The sequence below is a fragment of the Buteo buteo genome, chromosome 14, assembly GCF_964188355.1.
Source record: "Buteo buteo chromosome 14, bButBut1.hap1.1, whole genome shotgun sequence".
NCBI lineage: Eukaryota > Metazoa > Chordata > Aves > Accipitriformes > Accipitridae > Buteo > Buteo buteo.
Window position 1 is genome coordinate 4243658 of NC_134184.1, and position 22198 is coordinate 4265855.

At 39.5% G+C, this 22198-nt stretch overlaps 1 protein-coding gene across 5 annotated transcripts in view; it reads right to left on the bottom strand.

Moving 5' to 3' along the window:
- The window catches only part of PCCA (propionyl-CoA carboxylase subunit alpha), a 299411-nt gene that overhangs the window by 134427 nt on the left and 142786 nt on the right, over positions 1–22198 (bottom strand). For all 5 annotated transcript variants that reach the window (XM_075045914.1, XM_075045913.1, XM_075045912.1 and 2 more), the window contains 2 exons: positions 13475–13585; positions 3270–3372 (listed from right to left, as the gene is read on the bottom strand). In XM_075045914.1, the coding sequence (XP_074902015.1) occupies positions 3270–3372; positions 13475–13585 (214 nt within the window). The remainder of the gene's footprint in view (positions 1–3269; positions 3373–13474; positions 13586–22198) is intronic.

Here is a 22198-nt window from a genome sequence, read left to right on the forward strand (position 1 = left end):
CAGAGTAGAAAGCAACTCCACACACAATCACACCTGCGTACCTGGGGAAGGAGGAGGAAAGCCAGAGACCAAGGGAGAAGCAGGCTAGGACAACAATTCCTTAATCTGGCTCAGCTGCCTTTCATCTGATTACAGTCTCAGTAGCCCTGACAGTGAAAGGTGGAGCTTCTGGGAAGACTTCGATCATGGTTCTTCCTGTCTATATGACTAGAATAACAATCCTGAGCTTGGGCTGAATAAATCATGGGGAAAAAAGGGAACCCAAAATACCCCTACAGTTCTGAAAAGAATGCATATTACAAATATGGCTCCCAAAAGGGAAAAGAAAAGAAACAAAAACCAAAGAAAAGCATATAACTCAAGTTCAGCAGAAAACTCTCTATTTGACAGCTGTGACAAGTTTAGAAGAAATAATGCATGATTTCAAAATACTACTTTTCAGTGCAATTCCTTACACAAAAATTCCTCAATTGCTTTCAATGCATGCAAAAGAAAAAAAATGCTGTCAACATAAATAGTGCCAGAGAGCTGAAATTTTTAAGATGATGATCAACATGTCAATGTACTTTTCCAAACCATTAGGACAATGTTATGGATCAACTTTGGAGCGTGCAGTCTGTCTAATCTGCTTACATGCTCCAACATGGATTTAAAATTCACACAGATTCCAAACACCCAATTCTGCCACAGTGAACCGCATCCAAGATTACAATTGGCCTTTTTGGTTTGTTGCCAGTAGCACAGGTTCCTACTCTGCACTTTTTGTTTACTAGTATTTTTCAACCAGATTGCAGTCATACCAATAGAGATGTGCTTTCTGTGGCCACAATCCTGCTCCCTAAAAAGTACCCATGACACGGAACACCTTCAAAAACAAGTCAGATGCAGTTTAGGTAAGTTGAGGACATGTCATGAAGGATCCTTGATGGGACTGCAGTAACTTGTATGCTCCACAGTCCTCAGTCCCCTCTAGAGGGAGTCCACTAGCTGCTCTAAGGAATGGAGAACACTGTCCAGGACACTGCACAATCCTTCGACCTCGTTCTGCCTTCGTTTCTTTGACTATTCCTCTGAAGGAGCTGCATGATTTTGCGGAAAGGGTATCATTATCAGGTTTGGTTTGCTTCAGAAGTTACTTACCAGTAAGCCTTTTTTGCATTACTTGGCCTCAAACAGGCAGCTTTACTATCATTAAAACAAGTAGATCTAACAATATACGTGGATTGAAACTGTGACCTATTCAATAAGAACTACACTTGGCCACCACTTGGAGAAAATTTTAAAGCTCAGCATCTGAAGCATTCATTCCAGATCTACATATGCCTCAACAGACAGAAAAGACCATCCTTTGAAAGCTGAGCTGAACGCAAGTACACCCCATCATGGCAAGAGAAAGTGATCTTCCCTGTACTGAAAAGATTTGTTAGCTTCACCATTTAAAATCCGAAAAATCAGACCTTAATCTAGTCTTAGAAATTTCACGTGGTCAGAGTCTGCTGCCTTCTCTGCTCATGGAGGAGGAATATATGCTAGGGAGTTGAGACTCCAAAAATAAGCTAATTTTTTTCAAAGCAGGGGTCTATATTTTTTCCCCTAATACAGCACAAAAAGAGATGAATGACCATGCCTGATTGCTCAATGCAATACTTCATTTGCGTATCTGATATCTCAGTTAAAATAGTTGTATATGTCTTTTCTATTAAGATGCAGAAACACCTAGTACTGAAAGAAAATACTTGCAATAGAAAGAAAACGTAAAAGATTCTTCAAAAATTGGAGTCCTATCCTTTTCTTTTTAGCAAGTAAGAACATTTTACAGGCCAGAGGGAAAAAATCTCCAATCAGAGCAGGGAATACAATAGCAGTTTGAGAATCACAACTCAAATCAACAATTCCTATCCTTTCTCTAAGTACAAAGTAATCCATTACTTCTCTATAGCTGTACCAGACTACTGAACTTCCTACACTTGCCAGTAAAAACTACAATCAAAGCTCCTCCTCGTTTTCCCTCATTCATCTTTTATTTAGGGAACAGTGGCCTTCGAGTGTCTGTTCTTCTCCTTATGCCATTTGGTATGGAAGATATAACTCTTGGAAGGAAATAAAAAGGTGCTTTATTTTCCCCTATAGGTGCATAAGGCAAGCAATGACCTAGCCCTACATATGCTATATATTACAAAGCCGTTATGCTCGCCCTAAGTCTCTCTTTTTTTTTTTTTCCTTTTTTTCTTTTTTTTTTTTTTAACACCATATGGTACTATTTATCTTTGTGGGTACAAATAAAAATAAAGACTTCTTGAAACCACATTTGATTTATTCCTGACCACTGTAAAATCAGTAATAGAATACACTGTCAAACCACTGGCATGGAATGTGAATAATGTCTATCCTGCATTCTGACTTCCCTCTCACACAAACACACACACACGCAACTACATTAAAGAATGTGAGGCAAGAAGAAAGAGTCATGCTGAAGTTAGGATTCACTGTTGCAACAACCATTGCAAACACCAACTACCCAAGCAAGTTTCACAAATTCAATTGTTCTAATAGAAGGTCTCAAGGCATCGACAATGATGGGCCAGAGGACAACGAAAGCTCAAAACATGCTAGAGGAAAGCAGCATATTCTTCCAAAAAGCCAAAGAGTTGAGTTAGTATTTTGACACAAGCTACCGCAATGGCTGGCCAGTTAACAGTACTACCTAGGTTACTAGCAGCTACTATCCAAAAGAATGAGGGAGTGGGGAAACAAGAACACCAAAAAACATACTTAAAGCAAGGTGCTGACTCTTCCAGCATTTACCAGTCAGAAGTGTTTTTAGAGTTAGACCCTAAACTATTAAGGTTCTTCGTCAAGGTAGCAAATTACTCATGAATCCACAATATTTTAAAGCTCTGTAGCTGAATATTCATATTATCCCAGAGTGCTTAGATCGCTTCAAAAGGGCACATGGGAAATTTGTGATGCTCAATTTGTGGTTAGTTACTAATGCAGCAACATTTTGCATTAATGAAACTCCTGATGTGCATTAATTACTGTACTGGCTTGTAGCACATTTTTGCGCCTATTAGTTTGCTAATATGTAGAATAAAAATAATCATGTATGACTTGTGTGAGTAGGGAAATGTGAGCCACAACTCATTTGAATTTAGAAAAAACAGACTATATTAAGAAACCATGCAGTTTCTCACCAGTGTCTCTCATGCATGAGAAGATGCCATTAACAAAACGCATCAGCACATCTGAGTTCCTAGAAACAAACTTACCTCGGAGTCCCTAGAAATTGCTGTGATCTCAGTTGTTCAGCCACGTACAAAGATGCTGCTGTTGCCAGTAGTTCTCTTCGTTCAAGATCTGTCAACTTGTGTCCTAGTTTTCAGAAAGCAGTTAAAAAAAAAAATTAGGTACTGCAGACACAGAAAGTAACAACTACCAGTGACGACACTGCTCAGTCCTTATACATGAAACCTACATTTTTCCCTCTGAATTAAGATGAGGCTTAGCAAAGCAGACGCTCTGCATTTCAGAGTTTAAATTGCATGTTTTCATACAGACCAGCCCTACTGCTAACACTGGTATCTCTGTTAAAAACAATTTGACAACTGAAAGAAAAAAAACCTGAACGATACTGCAGCATCTTGTTTTCGTTACTGAAATGTCACTGGTTGACATATTGTGCCTCATGCTGGTAAGGAATCCATCTGTACATTAGAACTTACTCAAAATATACAGCATTCTTTCTCAGTACTTTACCTTGCAAAGGCTACAGATCTTCCAAGCAAAAGGGATAACGCAACAGTATAAACCCCAGAAATAAATGGGGATAAAACTACTTGTCAGCCCTGGGTCACTTAGTGCCATTTGTGTAATCATCAGTTTGCAACTAACAGAGTCAAAGTCATGTTTGGCACTTCGTAAGCAGAAAAATGGCTCAAAGTAGCCTACAATCTGAAGGCAGGCAAGCTAATAAAGATTTGGACAAAAAGGTGCAAAGCAGGGTGATTGGAAGCAGGTTTTCTCCCAACGTGGTCTTGTTGCAGAAAGTGAAGGTTAATTAGAAATTCAATTGTCCATTCAGCAGGCTAAAAGACAGAGCACAGTGACAGAACTTTGCCCTCCCCATCTTTAGGTTAGAAACCACACAACACAGATTTGGTATGAAAAGCTGGCAAATCGGTGGCCAAGACTGGTGTCACCAGAGAAGTAGAACAGTCAAAACTGATGTGAGAATGAGCAAAAGGACAAGTAAAATACTCAGTCCATAAGGCAGTAGCAGGAAGTTAAAGATGATGTAGAAAAGGACAAGAAGTGCAAAGCTGAATTGTCATGGAGAAAAAGAGGCAAACTTTATCCTCAGGAGAGAGATTTTTGCACAGATGAAAGCAGGAGTGTTTCAAAAAGCCATGGGGGAGGATAACACAATAAATAAAGTTAAAAAAATATAAAGGTTAAGACTGAACGACTTAGCTGAACTCACGTACAACACAGCTCTCAAAAAGTGCTTTACATGTATGTATCACAACCAATGCCATCATCCATGGCAAGGATGGATTTCACATGAAGGGATGGGGGAAGAGGGAGGGGAAGGGGTTTAGAAGGCTGTGTCTCCCTGAGCAACTCTACCCGGGGGGGGCACGATCACTTCCAGTCCTGCAGCAGAGAAACAGTTACACAGCTCCCTTCTACATCTCCACTCTCCCATCACCTCAGCACTACTGCATGTAATGTTAATTCACATACTCCAGTACCGGTCACTAGCAAGTGACAATTTCTATCAGCAGCATAAAACAAGACTAATACAATCCTCAAGAAAACCCAGAATGGAGGCCTCTGAAGAGGACTGGAACAGACTTCACAGTAACAAGTGCATGATTTCAAAACAGGACATCTTCTGCACAGGACCTATCACTCCACTAGGCTTATTAAATATGAATAGGTAAAGAGGCTGCTTGGAGTCCACCTCAGCAATGCAATCATGCCATGGTGATGGAAACACAACTCATTACAGTTCCAGCCAACAGTAAAAAAGAAGCTGTCACAGACCAAAAAAATTAAAAATAACAAAAGCCAGCAATTCTGCATCAATCTATTTTTAATTTAATCCACGTTAACACATTCTGGCTAAAGATTACTGCAACTTCCTTTGCTCAGTATTTATTATTTTTTATCTGCCTTGAAATGGGAACTCTTTACCTTAACAAATGCATGCAGAAATACAAATGCTGAAAGGTTGAGGAACTGGCTTGAGAAACAAACTTGATCCTTCCTTTGCCAGTTACTAGAAAAACTGATTGCAAAGCGAAAATCAAAAAACGCTGAACTTCTGTACTATTTGTGTATATATACACACACACACGTGTCTATATAAGCCTTAAATAATTATACAATGCAATGACATCAACTATCTGGCTCTGAAATGTGCTGATTTTCCAATTGTTTACACACAGTGAAGAAGCTCTGTGATCATTTTTCCAAAATGCTGTATCTAAAATTGATTATTTGTTTACGTGTCTCAGCTAAAGATACATCAGGAATCTATCCTAAAACCTTTGCTTTTCAGTCACCCTGCCTAACACCCATGACAAGTCCGAGTGACCAAAACTGCATGTTCCCACCTGCTCCAACACACACTGCTGGTATCAACTCAGATAAAGGAAAAAGGTAAAACTAGAAAGATCCCAGTTTGAAGGTTTTATTGCAAGACCTTCATCTTGGATGAAATCAATAACTGCTTTTGCACTTGCTGTGCTGCAAAAACTATTTTCTCCGTGTATCTTCAATAAAAATCAAACTCCAAACAGTGAACAAAGGTCAATAATTTAAAACAGGTTAACAACTGATCAAGAGTTACATTCACCACCTTATTATCACAAACATGAAAAAAATATTTATCCACTTTCTCTATTTGTCACTATTAGCATTAGTTGCGGCATAGATGTGGCAAGCAGAAAACCCATCATGACTGTAGTATCCACTGTGGGATTTCTGGGAGATAATATAAACGGTTAACAAGAACATACCAAAATTAGGTTTTGGTCTTTGGCAGTAAATATACAATCCTACCACAGAATGTCCTTAGCATAACTTTGGAGGCATACCTCGAAAGCTTGATTAAAGGCTGCTTCCTAAGGATGGCAATTTGCCTTTATTACACAAGACTGACTGCTGTCAGTCCTGCCTTAGTTCTCTGAACTCCAGTCCCATTTCCCTTGCCTTCTGCTCTTGCTCTACTGCTACGCTCAGCAGAATTTTAAACAGTTTTGAAGTTAAGCTTTCAATTACATTACTATATTTGGAAATACACAAACGTTCCTGATAGTGATACCTTTGTTTCACTTCAAGTATTATTTTACTTTAGAAGCCACCCCTCAGGATTTCAACTGGGTGTCTTGAGGTACAAGTTAATATTCACCATCAATAAAGATGTAACAATGCAGCGTTTCGCATTCACCACGCAGAAGATTGATCTGAAAAGTAACAAAGCTACCTCTGGGGCATTTCTCCAAGTGCTGCCTTCATAGGGAGTGAAATGAGTAAGGAGCAAAGGTTCCCCAGCTTCCAACGCGGGAAGTTCTGCCATTGCTCTTTCCTACTGTCATCACTGCAGACTCCTGCACTACATGGAGATTTCATCTCCACCATAAAATGTAAATCAGCTCCCAAATCTCTCTGCTCAACCTGGGATATACTTCTCCATTATCACTATCATCACTGAACTGAATTATATAAGGTAAACGTAAAACAGGATTAATGGCTATAAAATTAAGTCACAGCTAAAGGAGTGGAAACACTGTTGTTCATACTATTTAAAACTAGACCGCACGCATCTATTAGTACTAAATGACAGAACCCTGTTCGGAAGGAAGACAAGGAAAAAGTATTTCTCTCTCATTTCCCTGATGTTATGATTGCTTAAATCAATATTATCCCAGTATCCCCCAAGCTGAGTCAAAAAGGTTCATGCAATTACTTTACATAACCAACTTCAAATTAAATTACATAAAAGGTCATTTTTCCCATAACAGCCTCATTTGCATTTTGCCCTAGAAATGTGTTTCCTACTATCAATTACCGGAAAAAAAACAAACAAAACAAACAAGCCCTGGTTATGCATCCCAGTCTGTTACTTAATACTTGAAAAGTGACTGTTTTCTGATTGGGAAGAACAAAAATTTAAAGCAAAATGGGTAAGATAGAAAGTGCAATGCATAATTCAGATCCATACCAAAGCAGGCAATGTTTAAATCATTCCTAGATTCTGTTTTGGCTCGAGTTTTTCCCCAATGGATTTTGAAGTTGACCATTATAGACAGCAGGTATACCAAGTAGGCTGAGGCAGAATACAAAGTTGGATGTTATTAAAGGGTTTAATTTCTTCTGAAGTCCAGCAAAGCTTTGCTCCACCCAAACGGTCATGGTAAAAGACAGACAATATTGTCTGCATATGCAATCTCAAACCATTCAGAATAGTGAAGAAGTACATCTCTCAGAGAGCTCATGATAACTTGTAAGATGGATGCTACAGCACAGAGAAAGGAAACCTCTGTTTTGAATTCAAAAGGGATTAGTGACAGTCCAAGAAAGGTTTCTTGGCTTCATCTGCCAGAAAGAAGAAAGTCAAGTAAGATGTTAAGTCAATTTTTATAATCCAGTAGCTTCACAAAATGAAGACAAAGATTAGATTCCAGTGTGGAGAAGATTAATAGAATTAACAGCAACCATCCTCTCCCTTCCTTTTAACACTAACACAGCCAGGGGAAGCTGCATTCCCCCCTCCAACTGAAAACAAAAGTCTCCAGACTTAAATTTAAAAGTCATATCTACAGTCCCAATTCATCTAAAAAGCACTTTCATTCATAACAGAATCATGGAATGACTGAGCTTGAAGGGTCCTTGGGAGGTCTTTAGTGTATTCAGTGCACCCCCCCACTCCACCAAGCAATCTCAACACCAAATTCAGACCAGGTTGCTCAGAGGTTTGTGCAGTCAGGTTTTGAGTATCTCCAATTTATGACCACTATCTTGCGCTGCTGCTGTGCAACTCACTGAAGAGCCTGGCTTCATCTTCTTGGGAACCCCTCAGAAGTACGAGAAGGCTGCCACTAGGCTCACCCTAAGCTTTCTTATTTCCAGGCTAAACAAGCCTTGTTCTCCCAGCTGCTCCTCACAGGTCCTCTGGGCCAACCCCACCACCACCCTGGTGGCTCTTCGCTAGACTTACTCAAGTTTATTGACATCCTTCTTATATGCGTGAGGGGGTTAAAACTGGACACAGTATGCTAGAGGTGGTTTAGTAAGTGTTGAGTAAAGTGGATTAATCATTTCCACCAACCCACATAATTATAACAAACACAGTGTACCTAAAAGCCTTCACCTCACACACAGTCTCTGGAGCCAATACACAATTGCAGGAGGGAAAGGTGCTTCCTCCTTCTTCCTTTCTGTATTAGAAATCAGTTAACATAAAGGATTGTCCATCAGAACTTCTGCTCTTCCTCACCACCCAAATGAAGTAAACATGCTAGAAAAGGGGAAGTAAAGGATTCTTTTTCCTTTTTTCCCTGTGTTGTGGTATGACTTTTGTGATAACCTCTTGGAAAATGCCCCATTTCTCATTTGTGCAGCTTATCTCTCCAAAAGTGACTGACCAAGCTGTTTTTGGTTTGTGTGGCGGGTGAGGGTCCGCAGGGCCGGCTCCTGCTGGAAGCTGCTGGAAGCTTCCCCGGCTGGGAGCCGGACCCGCCTCTGGGAGAACAGATTCCAGAGGGGAAACCTGCCGGGAGTCGGGGGATCGGGGTGTGAGAGGAACCCCTGTGCGGGTACCGAGGTCAGGGAGTGAGGGGAGGAGGTTGATCCCCACGGAGGGGAGCGGGGGAGCAGACGCCCACCTGCAGCCCGGGGAGAGAGGAGCCCGCGCCGGAGCAGGGGCTGGAGGCCCCCCAAGATGGCCGCCGCTCCCTGGGGAAGCCCGCGCTGGGGCAGGGGGTGGAGGCCCCACAAGATGGCCGCCGCTCCCCGGGAGCAGCCGGGGACTGAAGGACTGCGACCCATGGAAGGGACCCGCGCTGGAGCAGTTCATGAAGGACTGCAGCCCGCGGGAGGGACACCACGGCGGAGCAGGGGCTGAGCGCGGAGTCCTCCTCCCCCTGAGGAGGAAGGAGCAGCAGGACAAGGGGTGAGGAACCGACCCCAGCCCCCGTCCCCTGTTCCCCGGGGAGAGAGAACCGGGAGTGGGGCTGAGGCGGGAAGGCGGGAGGATGGGGGGGAAGCTGCTCTCGGGTTGGGGTTTACTCCCCATTATCCTTGTTTTGTTTTGATCAGTAGCAAATTAAATTGATTTGTTTCTTCCCCAAGCTGAGCCTGTCTTTTGCCCGTGACCATAAGCAGTGAGTGATCCCTCCCTGTCCTCGTCTCAACCCACGAGCCTGCCTTCATATTTTCTCCTCATCCCACCGGGGCCGGGGCGGGGGGAGTGAGGAGCGGCTGCGTGGTGCTTTGTTACCGGCTGGGTTTAAACCACATCTCAAATGCTTGTGTTGTCATTTAATAACTAGGAAGAGTGGACCGCTAAAAGAACAAAATTCTCAATATTATAACAGATATCCAGGAAAAACTTAACTGTGAGACAGACCGAACCACAAAGAATGAACCAATGAATAGGATACTAACCTTAGGATACTAACCTAAGGATCCTGGAGTTTAATTTGTTCTTTGTCAAAGACTCCTCTTGGATCTTTGTGAAAACAGAGATACTTTCTGTGCCTACAAAATAGGGATAATAGATAGTATACTTCTTTCTCACCATGCGGGAGGTGCAGAGGAAGGAACAGAGACATCCCAGGCTGCTTGGAAGCTGTAGAAGGACAGCTCATCTGACAATACTCTTACCTAGGAGTATGGGCTACTCCTGCATGCTTGGCAAACATTTTTATTCTGTGAGCAAAGTGCTTGGAGGCCACTCTAAGACAGATGTATTGGTGTCACCGGACCTAATCAGGGCTGCTGCACGCACCCGCAGATCCACGCTCCTCCCAAAGCACGCATATGTGCTCAGAGCAATGACCCACTCCAGCTGACCCACTGCCAGCCGGCATTCTAGCCGTCCATCCCTCGTACAGACAACAAAAGGGTATGGCAGCAGCTGTTTTCCCACACTAATCATACCCTGAGCAAGGTTACTTTCAGCACAGCAATATTTTAAAATAACTTGCAATAAACAAATTGGTTTTGTTAATGAGTGCTTATTTAAAGAAGGGAAGAAAAAGAGTTAAACCCTAATCATGAAAATTACTAAACATTCCCATTCTAGATGTAATTTGAAGTGGGCATCACAGGTTAATGGAAAAGCTGCCAAGATATTTCTAATAATTAATTTTTTCTTAACTTATAGTAAAAGCCTTCTAATAAAGGTCTTATAATGAAGCCCCTGAAAATGAGCCTGGAAAACAAAGCATCTCTTACTTAACTCTTAAGCAAGACTAAAGTTAATATTTATATTTGAGGAAAAATGCACATTAAGAAATGGGCCAGTACTTCATGCAGTCACCAGAAAGAACACAGCTGACATTCATTACTTGCCATCAATGTAGGCCAACAGTGACAATTGTGTAGTTTATAAAAGAAACACACTGGACTGTGCTCAAGCATTAATATAGCACACATCCTCATTGAAATTTTTTTTTATGTCTTAAGTCTTCCAAATTTAAAACACTTCTGTTATGGATTCCTACTGTTAACAGCAGCACCTATTTCTAGGTATTTCCAAATCCACTTTGGCTACACACTGCCCTAATTTTTTTTACAGCTACATGTCTTTTATAAACAATATTAAGATATATGAAGCTACTTAATTTTCAAATCCTCCTAGCAAAGTTTACCCTGGGTGTTTATATTAAAAAGTTAGTTGAAGTGGGTAAAGTTAATTTGAATTGATAGAGTTAATTGCATAAGCTAATTTGCCTTTGTTTCTCTTGCTGAGCTTCTACCCATCATCCACCCACCACCCTTGCTTGCTTCAACAGTTCCCATTAGAGCCTTTGCATTTGCAGAAATATTTTTCAATACGTACTTAAAAAACTATCCTCTAATTCAACTCACCGATTTTTTTTTTTAAGCCAGAAGGGTCTGATCCAGAGCAAACTACATCATTAAAAGGGCTCTCAATTACTTCAGTGAGCTTTGAATCAGTACTCTTGACTTGAAATACAAATGCTTTGTAATAATGATGTCTGCATTTTTTTATCATTAAGAAGGCTAATGTATGCTTGTATTTGATGTATGGAAGAAAAGCAAGACTTTTCATACAGCAGGACCAGGGTCTAGTCATTTCATGTGTGCCATTCATTAGTTTCTATTATGAACTGTCACAATATCTCTTCTTGTGTCTTCTGGTGTCTAGAGCAAGAGCTTATCTTTAAGACCTTGTTAATACAATATTACTGTTTACCTCAGACTGCGACAGTAATCAGCCACTTGCATCAGTATGTATGTGCACACAAATATGTGCACACACAGTTCAAGTCAAATGACCTCAAAACAAATTTCTTGTCATCCTGCAATTTGTGGACCAACAAGTAATTAACTTATGATATATAGGTTAACATTCCAATATGAAATATTAAAACAAGAACAAAAGAACAAAAGACAAGAGTGCCTTTCCATGGCAGAGCAAGAGGCTCCTCCTGGGTCAGTAAAACCTGTCCCAGCTTCTTACAAGTGACCCAGGGCCCCACCAGATACATTATCACAAATAAGGGTAGAATGGTTTCTGGTTTTATTGTTCCCAGCTGTGTGTGAGGTGAGGCTGCCTTTTCACAACATGGTGTAAACCTATCTAACATCTTGCATCCTCGCCTTTCTCCTCCATTCCCTTCTCCCCACTCTTAGCCTGCCGCTCACTTTGCACCGCCGCTGAAGTTCACCAGATTCCTTCATGAGCTAAGTCAACCCAAGAACTCTCAAAAAACTACCCCAACAAAAACAGCAACAATAAAAAAAAAATGCAGGTTTATAGTGGTTTAAGGAACTGAATCCACTGAGGAAAAGGACTGAAAAGTCCCAGAACCATCAAAGAGACAGGACATGGGATTCTGTATTAAAGTGTCGGGGAGGGAGACAGACCAGCTAATCAACAGCACTGAGCCTTCAGAGCAGATCAGAGTACCCTCAAGTCTACGCCAGATGAAAGCCAGCTGAGTTACCTGAAGATTAGTTAAGTAGACCTTAGCAAAGACACCAAAGGAACATTTGAGCTCCAACCATCACAAGCTTACTGCCACCCAAGGTGACTAAATCCTATCGCTTTGGTCACAGCCCGGAGCCAATAACAAGCTGGATGCATTAATCCCTCATGTAGGACTGTAGCACACAGAGTTGCCAGTTACACCATGATATCAAGTAGTTCTATGGATGAACATTCTTTGCACCAAACTCACACACTGACTCCTGAGGTAAGGAAAAATCTGTTCTGCTCCTTAATGAGACTAGAATTTGGCAAGATGCCAGTCATGTCCAGTGACTGCCAATCTGGCAGTGTCATCTCCAAAGCGGGGTGAGGATTCTGCCACATTGGATTAATGATGAATGGGGGAGAAAGGAATCTCCATGGGATTCATAAAGGACCCATGAATGATGAGCTATAAACATTGTCTTTTTTTTTTTAATAAGGGAGAGGTTCTGCCTGATGAATGTCAGCTGAGGTGTGAGGTCTGTGTAGAAGGACCAAGTCTCTGACCACACAGGTCAAGAAAGCGTCTACAGCAGGTTGGCTGAGAGAGAAGACAACCTTTTTACATTTGATCCTTGTGAAAGGAAAGCAATCTATTAGTTTACTTACATTTCTCTCCAACTGTCGTTAATACATTTTTGCAACTGAGTTGTTGTAAAGAAACATTTGCATATGTGTTTATGTTAACCTAGTGTATGAGTTAATAATTTCAAGGTGATGCCCATTACTGTGTGTAATGAGTATTAAGACCAGGTTACTGAAATACTCTGATAAAATGCCAGATCCTCCAGACAATGCTACAGTGAATACAAAGGGTGCCAAAAGCGATTCTAAGGATGCAGCAGAAACTCACTGGAGAAGCAATAGTGTTGACTAAAGAGAAATCTTATCTTCAGTTAGTAGTAGGAGCATTGTCTGTAATGAAGCACAATAGCATGGTAGCATTGAATTGATATTTATTTTACATATTTCATATCACCTACAAATTGTTTTTCTTGACTTTGGATGTACTTCATTTACTATTTTGTCACTACAAGTATGTATTTTGCCTCCTTGAAAGTAAAGTAACTGTTTCAATTATATTATGCATTATTTAAAAACTCTAATTGCATGTATGCACAGATACATTTGAGGAAAAAATAGTAAAGACTGATTGGGGAACCTGTCAGTCTATAAATGTAAAGGAACAATAATCAGAAACAACATCTCTCAAGAAAAAAAGAAACATTCCCAAATGGAACAAACCTTTAAAACCATCAGGATAGACTTCAGGAAGGAATTTAGTGCTGATGTCTCCTTGAACAAAGCGTGGATGGATGATGACTTCTCGCAGTAAAGAAATATTGTGAGCCACACCTGAAAACAAAAAAATCAATACAAAATCAGGTAAACTTATTAATCACAAACTACAGTAGGAGAGAACTTGTAAAAATACAAGCTCTCATCTTTGCAGAATAAATACTTGTTCACAACTTAGAGACCATAGAACTGATGTAATCAATGCAGATATACCAGGTTTGTTGCACTCCTGCCTCAAGATACCCTCCTTAAACACTCAGTTTAACTAAGTAAACCTTCCAAACTTTCACCTCAGCAAGCCTAACTCAAACACCTAGTTAAGTCAATGACAGCAAGCACAACCAAGAGACTTTTGGTTCAGTCCTAGCAGATGTAGGCAAGACCAGAGCCATCTCCTTGAAATGACAGTTTAGTCATGACCATAAGTGTCAGCACAATTCCAGTGAACCCTGGTCCACCTTGTCATCCTGCCACCTTACACGCACACACTCCTGTGGAAGATATGCGCCATGTTACACTCCAATCACGGCAATGAAAGAGAGTAAAAAGTTTTATCACTTATAGATAATTTTATAACATTTTTATCATTTATAAGTCATAAGAAACTCCTATGCAACTTACAAAACAAAGAAATATATTGCTTGCTCTGTATATACCTTTATCCAACCTTGCCTGGCCAATTCTTTTATCGAATGCCCTTTCTCCTTTTAGCACCATTCCATGACCCTGTTAGGCAAAAAGCACCCCCCTTGCCCCCCAAAAACATTTTCCTTAATTAAAAAATTACTTATCATAGAGCCCTTATAGCCACCTTTGTACTTCAATTCTTTGACTATACTTTTTTCTGAATTTATTCATTGCCTTTCATTCCACTTCACAGCCTGCCTCCTGTCTTTCTTTTTTTCATATTTTTCTTTCCCTTCTTTTCCCCTACTTTTTGTGCCAACAAAGAAAGACAACTTCTAACAAACGTAATCTAAAGCTACAGAGCTCAAAGGATGCTGCCAGTGTCAGTCTGGTACTTGCACACAACACAAAGTCCTCTGCCCCTTCCTCACAGATGAGTAAAGATTAACTTGTCTTCTCAGCGAGGAAAAGAATAAACCATATCCCATTTCCAGTGTAGGCTGGAAAAAAAAGTAATCAGGAGTAGATGTCAGCACAAGATATGTACTAAGGATAGTTAACACTGAAAAAAGATTGCCTAGGGAAAGATTCTGGAGTCAGCGAAAACGTTTAAAAACAGGTTAAAGAAACACCTGTCAGGATGCAGGTATAGTTGGTATGCCTCAGTTCAGGCAGTGGGACTAGATGACTTTCTGAAATCCTCCAAGCTTTATTTTTCTTCCAATTTAATGTGGCAGTGTAACCAAGTTAGTAACTTAATGCCAAACTGCACTTTGCCAGAAGCACTTCCAGTTTAGCACTGAATATGATGGTCATTAAAAGTCATTTCACTGATATTTTAAATACAAAGAAGTCTTCAAAGGAGGTGGGAGAGGAAAGGAGGTGCAAAAAACTCCCAGAGAAATAAATCCCCTGATAATAATTTAAATTATGTTCTGCCTACTGCACTCCAAACAATTTTCAAAGAGAAGGTACTTCCTCTTTTGAATAGCACACAGGTCATCTCTGGAAAGGAAAGTTTAAGAGAAAAAACACTATCTTTATCTCAACTCTCTTTTCAATTTTGGAAAGAGATTGTAACAGAAAATTTGAAGAGCCATGATAGTTCGATCCCAACATGACCAGAGAATAACACTGCCTCATGAACATTAACATTGCTTAAGAGAAGCTGAAATAGACTTGCAATTCAGGAGCATAAACTGTAAATTTATGCAGCTGTTGCATCTATTCCAGGTATGGATAAATGAGGAAGCTGCTATAGGAAAGAGGTTATCCAATCTCGGGGTGTGCACATTCTCACCCTTCAGGAAATCCAAAGTAATTCACATTCTTTCCTCTCAGCGTCAGAGGGACAGGCAGCTCCAAATCACATTGCATTTGCCAGCTCACATGAACTTTGGTGTTAGGTACACACCATGAAGTACAAAATGCAGAGCACATCACAAACTAGTTTATCTTGTAAAAACTTGTCTGTGCACCCATAACTCTTGTAAAGCACAAGATTCTGAACTTTAAATTTAGGTATGTTTACTTACAAGTTATTATGACTAATACAGTGAGGACATGACTCAAAGTTATTTGCAGATTTTTTCTAATAGCTCTAGTTTAAAATAACTTGAACAAGGATTCATTGCAAAATCAGGTCTCTCAACTGCAAATTAAGCTACTTGGATTTTTTTCCCCTATCAAGAATCTCACCAAAGCAAAGACACTAGCAGTACAGCAACTGCGAATTGCTGGGGCTACAGAAGGAGATTCTTTTGCGCTACCATCTTCTCCCTTTGTGTTTTTCCAGTTTAGAAGCATGAATAACATTCTTGTTATTTTATATGCAGACCAGTTCAAACAGTTTTAAAGCTTTTTTTCCCCTACAGTCTACTGCTGGTGTGAATTTTCAAGCTCTCTGTGTGGCCGTCACTGAAACCACTTTCAAGAGAGTCAGACTCAGCCTCACTGAATCATGAAGTCATAGCTTTAAAGATTAGTTCATGAGCCATTAAGTAGCACATTACACAACCAGTTCAATGGTGACAAGATAAAAATTTGACCATTTGATTAGAAGAGGATCAGCCTCCTTGCTGTCTGTGACCTAGATAGTCATTCATGGACCCTGATTTCATAAACACTGAATGAAACTCACATTGTATCTCCACTAAACAAAAAAAAATTAAAAAAAATCTTATGCTAAATGACTATAACTTGGAAACAAATAAAGTCCTTCTTTGGCTACTACAAAATCCCCCCACATTTTCCCATTTGAATAGTAAGTTGAAATATCACAGAGATTTTCATCTGTTAAGTACAGCTTCAGGACTATAATTAGAAGACAAAAGAGGAGCTCTTCAATGCTCCCCAACTTTGACTGAATCCAGGATTTAAACACACTACAATGTGTAACCAGATCATCTCATGTTTTTCTTTCCTAAACTGCTATAAGATCCCTGGTGAGATGATGGCTGATGACAGCTGACAGAGAGCTTGGTGTTTCAACTGACTGCCCCAAAAGACCTGAAATCAAAAAAAATACTATGAGTATCTTAATTATTTCCAACTCATATGCATCAGAAAAATCAGAGGCTTCTGCAATGCTTTAAGCTCCAAAATTCCTTTAACAAGTTCAATAGAGCAGACAAGCCTAGGCATTTGGGAAGCAATATAACATACATATTTTACATATGTAAATTAAAATTTTAATATGCAACAGTTTTCCTTTAAAGTATCATAAAAGGCTATCTTTATCAGTCTCCATGATCATTATGTGAGCAATGATTGTGTGGCTGATCTACTTTTCAAAACTGAGTTGATACCTTTAGTACTGTTCCCAATCCTATGGCTTTAAAAAAAAAAAAGAAAGTATCAGTGTAATCCTTCAGAAGTCTAGAAGTTTTAGATTTGCAATTTAGCGTGACCTCTGTCAAAGTTCATAAGGTCTCCATCTGTGTGTGAGTAACTGCTAGGCTACAGAAATATGGACCCCTAGAGCAGCTTGCTCCTGACTACCTGCTGCTTCCAAAACACTGGCCAGACATTAGCCCCGCACTCTCACAGGATCAAACAGACTAACAGGCAGTGCTTATTTCATGCAAAGTTAGACACTAAACTGAAGTATATTGTATTTATGTTGCAGTGGTTTTCAGGGAATTTTTCTTTTTCTTGACCAGGTCTGCAGTCTGCCAGGAACAAAATCACATTTGTTAACCTGACAAGCCATGACATTTCCAACAAACAAACAAAATCCTCAACTATATCAATTTATTTCCCCTCCAGAAAACAAAATTTCACTTCAGCATCATTTTTTTACACTGTTAAGACTGATGCAGAACTGCAGTTACAGTTATATTCTTCATTTCTCTAAGTCAAAACATAATAAAAAATAATAATCAATGTTCCTTGTACCTCTTTTTTTTTTTTTTCATTCACTTGGCTGTATTCTTCATACAATATTACATCAGTAGAAGCTCAGTTTAAGATGTACTTCTTGGATTTCAATTTTGACACACTATTTTCCAGAATACATTTGTAAAAGAGAGCAGACTAGCAATTAACTTCTGGAGATCTAATGAAATTTTAAACAATTATATATTTATGTGTTTTATATAAAACAAACACATATTCCTGAGGTTCAATTAATCTTCCAGTTAAACTGTAGTTATTGCCTAACAAATACATGAGCACACCAAACAATCACATTGTTGACCAGAGGTGATTAGTAACGACTATTTGAAGCGGCTCTCGTTAAAAAAAATAAAATAAAATTATAATCAGAAGAAATTACTCCTCATACTACCCATCTCGTTATCTTGCCTCCTTCCCTTCCTCATTCTCTGGATTACATCTGCCTTAAAACCTTGCTAAATACACCAGATTTTTTATTAACTTACAAGCTGTAGGCTAACTCCTATCCTGTCTTCCCAAGAAAACACAAAGAAGAAAAGGACAATAAAATTAATTTTATAGAAAACAAAAATTTTATAGCAGGTTTACAAACAGGATATCACACCACATTTTTACTCACTAAAAAGCAGAACTTGGAATGCCAAGGCACAAAACCATAGGCAATGTTTTCACTATAAATATTTACTGACACTAAACATATTCAGTGTTGATTAGCCTTTTTACAGTATTAAGCTTCTGTCATCTTGACGTCTGCAAACACAAATCTGCATTTTTCCATGTAAACTTAATTGGAGTCCTACATGCCTCTCTGTAGATAAGCAGTTGAATATACTTAACTTGCTGATAATTTAAAATTGTGCTAAGTGGAATAGAAAGAACTTTATCTGCATACTTACTGATTGCGAAAACATGTGGAGTACAGTACTAGAGGTTTTTCTTTTTAAAAAAAATAGCAAAGCTAAATTATCTCCAATCAATTTAAATGCTGAATAAGAATAAATGCTATGAAGTTTAGGAGGCATCCCAGTTGATTTCTCTAACCAAAAAATAATAAAGTATTAACGAAGCTCTGCACTGAGCATTATGAAACTGATTATGTTACTCTCCACTTAAAACAAGAACATTATCATAGATTTGCACAGACTATGAAAACATCACTTTCAACAAATGAACTTTTCAAGGTTCATGATTGCTACCCAGCTAGCCTCCATGTTTGCAAATCCAAAAGTTGCCACAATATTCCCTAAAACCCTCAACATTCAACTGTGTCATTGTCTTTCAAAGCTTGTGTTTTGCTTCAATTCACTTCAGAGCAGGCTATCTGCATACAAAGCCCCATCCCAAAGTGAGAAGAAAGGCTTTTTTAGCTTTGTAATTTCAATACACAAACATCCACACAAAGTTCTCACACGGGATCAAGTACACCACTGACCCTCAGAGCTGAACATGTATTTCAATTAAAACATTAATTCTTCTAGATATTAAAAGTCTTGAGCTCACAGAACTTCTAGACCAGAATAAAGGGGGAAAAGAATGGGGGGAAAAAAGTAGATAATATATGGTAATATCGTACTGTAAAAATCATTAGTTCAAACGGAAACTAAATTTTGTACTGCACGCACTTCTGAACCTCTTAATAAGATTAAGTAGTCCATTATTTATGGTGTTGGCAAACACATATGAATGCTTGAATCAGTACAATAATTGGAAGCAGAAGTTAAGCAGGCTTTGTCAAACACAAGTGAAATAAAATGGATGACCATCCTGCCATCACCCTCTCCTCAGCCACCCCTCCACGCTGCAGAAGGGGAACGGAACAGCAGGACAACGTTATGTGTAAGGGGCATAACTAGAGATAACAGCACTTGTCTTTCAATGCCTCCTCAATCTGGCACACCGCACTTCTTGTAGTTTTTCACTGCCTCAAGTTTGTGGTTTTTTTTTTAATTAAAACACTCCTCTGACCAAAAAAAAAAACCAAAAAACAAGAACCACAAAAAAAAGAACACCTTATTTCCTTTCTACAGCATCAATAACATTGCCTTCCTCCTTTACCTGATCAGCCTGTACTTCGACTGCCCTTCCCTCTTTCTCCCCCATAGTGCCGTGGTCTACGAGCCTTCCTAAACTACATGCCGACTCGAGAAAAAAAGCAGAGGAGAAACAGGAGAATCTGCCCTCATGCCAGCATCTCTTCTCTAAGCTGATGTTACCGAGCACCCTGCAATGGTCCCTTCTTGGGGTTTTGAACTGAGTTTGTTGCTTTCCCTTCCCCAATTTTGGTTTCCACACTGACACTTGGGAACCAGCTGGTCCCTGTTGCAAAGGGCCACAGAACACAGAGACTCTTGCAGAACTCCCAGCCCCTCTTCCCCCTGCTACACAAAGGCGAGAATCCACAGTTCAGTTGTACGACCTGTTGCAGCGCTTTTTTTAAAGCGCAACCAGGAAAATGAGGCCTGTTGCATTCTTTTTTAAGAACAAACTGACACTATATGCTGGTTTTCCAGGAAAACTGGTTTACACACAAAGATTGTTTTGTTTATAATACCCATGAGTGTACTGGCACACCTGCACAGGATCAGAATACAACAGAGTATAAAACTTACAAGCATCACTGCCGCTGAGAAGTATCTTTTAAGTTAATATATAAAAGAAAATCATTCAGTAATGGAATGACATTTGGATTTAATTAAAGTTTATTGTGAAAACCTTTGTACCTGAAAATGAATTTATTTGGAATATAGGTATGATAAAATACTAAAATTAAAGTGAGGGCTTTTGTTGGGTGCTTTTTCTTGGAAAGCCAAGGCCTTCTCCACAACACTAAGCGCAGTACTTTTTCCTTCCAATTAGTGTGTTTACAGCTGCAAAAACTCAGACAACAGTTTCTGCTGCCACTGTTCTGGCAGGTCTCCATTCATATCAGAGAGTTCAATTCTATATTCCCATTCCCCCCAAACATTCACCACAGTTATTTACCAGTTTTCCATTTTCTTTTCTTTGCTTGCTCTTTTATCCCATGCTGGAAGATTCCACCCCACCCCCAGTTGGTGGGACCCTTATTTCCCCCTCATTTCTACTCCTTCTTGCTCTATCTGCTGCTTACTCTTTCCTCAGATGCTCCTTTTTCCATTCTTCTTTCTCCCAAACGTGCTATTACATTCCTCTCTCCGCACAGCAAGCAGGATCTCAACAGAGACCAGTTGACTTTACACAAAGACTGTTAATTTCATGTTACTGCTTTATGTTTGAATCGGCAAGGAAGATTAAAAGCAAACAGGTTGAAGGTAAGATTAAAGGAATCTCTGCCCTCAAGGATATGAGCAATCTGTCCAATCAGACCTCTGGTGAACTGATAATCAGTTCTACTTGCTGCATAAGTATGTCCGTTTCTTTTATTTAAATAGATAAAAACAATTTTCACCCATAAACTTTCCAGAACTTCATACTGGGTTTTATATACACCTTTAAAAAATGAACAGGTTATTCAGCATCTTAAGTTATATGACAAACACATGCTAAAATCTTACAGAAACTGAGAAGAGGGAAAACACACATCATGTTTACACATACAGCAGACACACTGAAAGGCATTCTTCCAATACCCTATTTCTGTTGTTCAAATTAAAAAGAAACAAAACCTTAAGTTTCTGAAGAAAAGTGGCATAAAACAAGAGAAAGATGAACTACTAACAGTGCAAGCTCACAGGAAACATCTCATGCCTCATCCCGATAAGCAACAGTGCCTCTATACTTGACTGGTGTCTTGAACTTTTCAGTATTCACAAATTCTCCAGTAACCACTGGGTAAAACGAAAAGTGTATCTGCTTGAGACAAATCTGGGTTAGACCCTAAATATTAATCATCCCTGAACTATCCTGGAAGACTCACAGATAAAAATGTTACCTAATTAGACTCTTCCTCATTCAGAAGTCTCAATTGAGATTTTGAGTTCAGATCAGTTCTCAATGGAGGAGTCGGTTCCTATCAGAATAATTTAGACTGTAAAGGACCTCAAGAGATCATTTAATCCAATCCACCACTCAAGGAGGTACTATCCTAGACTTTCATCTGCTCCCATTAATAACAATGTAGATATTACACAGGAAATAAGATGCAGATTACATTCCCATGACCACATTGAACGTATCTTGAGTTAGTCACACTGTTGGCATCTACCAATGAACAGAACTGTAGGATTTCTTATTTCAGTGTGTGCAACTTGTCACCAGCCCAAACTGCAATAAAATGTTAAAGCAATAGGCGTTTTCAGAGCATAGCATTGTTGCAAATATCACATTTTGATTTATTCAGCATTTATAATCAAGTTAGTCCTACTACAGGCACTATATGATGCAGTCTTCATTGCTTAAAATAATATTTACTCAAATTTTGCATAAGTCTGCTTTCTTTCAAAATTTTTTTGAAAATTTAATTAATTTCATTTCTTTTGTGATGTTGTCAGGCAGATTTAACTGGGAGGGACAGCTGAACCACGGATTCAGCGCCAGGTACTATCTGGTCCTAGAAAACAAGTCAGTGAAGACTGTAGTCTGAGGACTTGTTCCCTCTAACTGGAATGGAGCTAAAAGGGAATGGGGTAACTCTTGGATATCCTTAAGCCACAGCAGAAGAAATTGAAT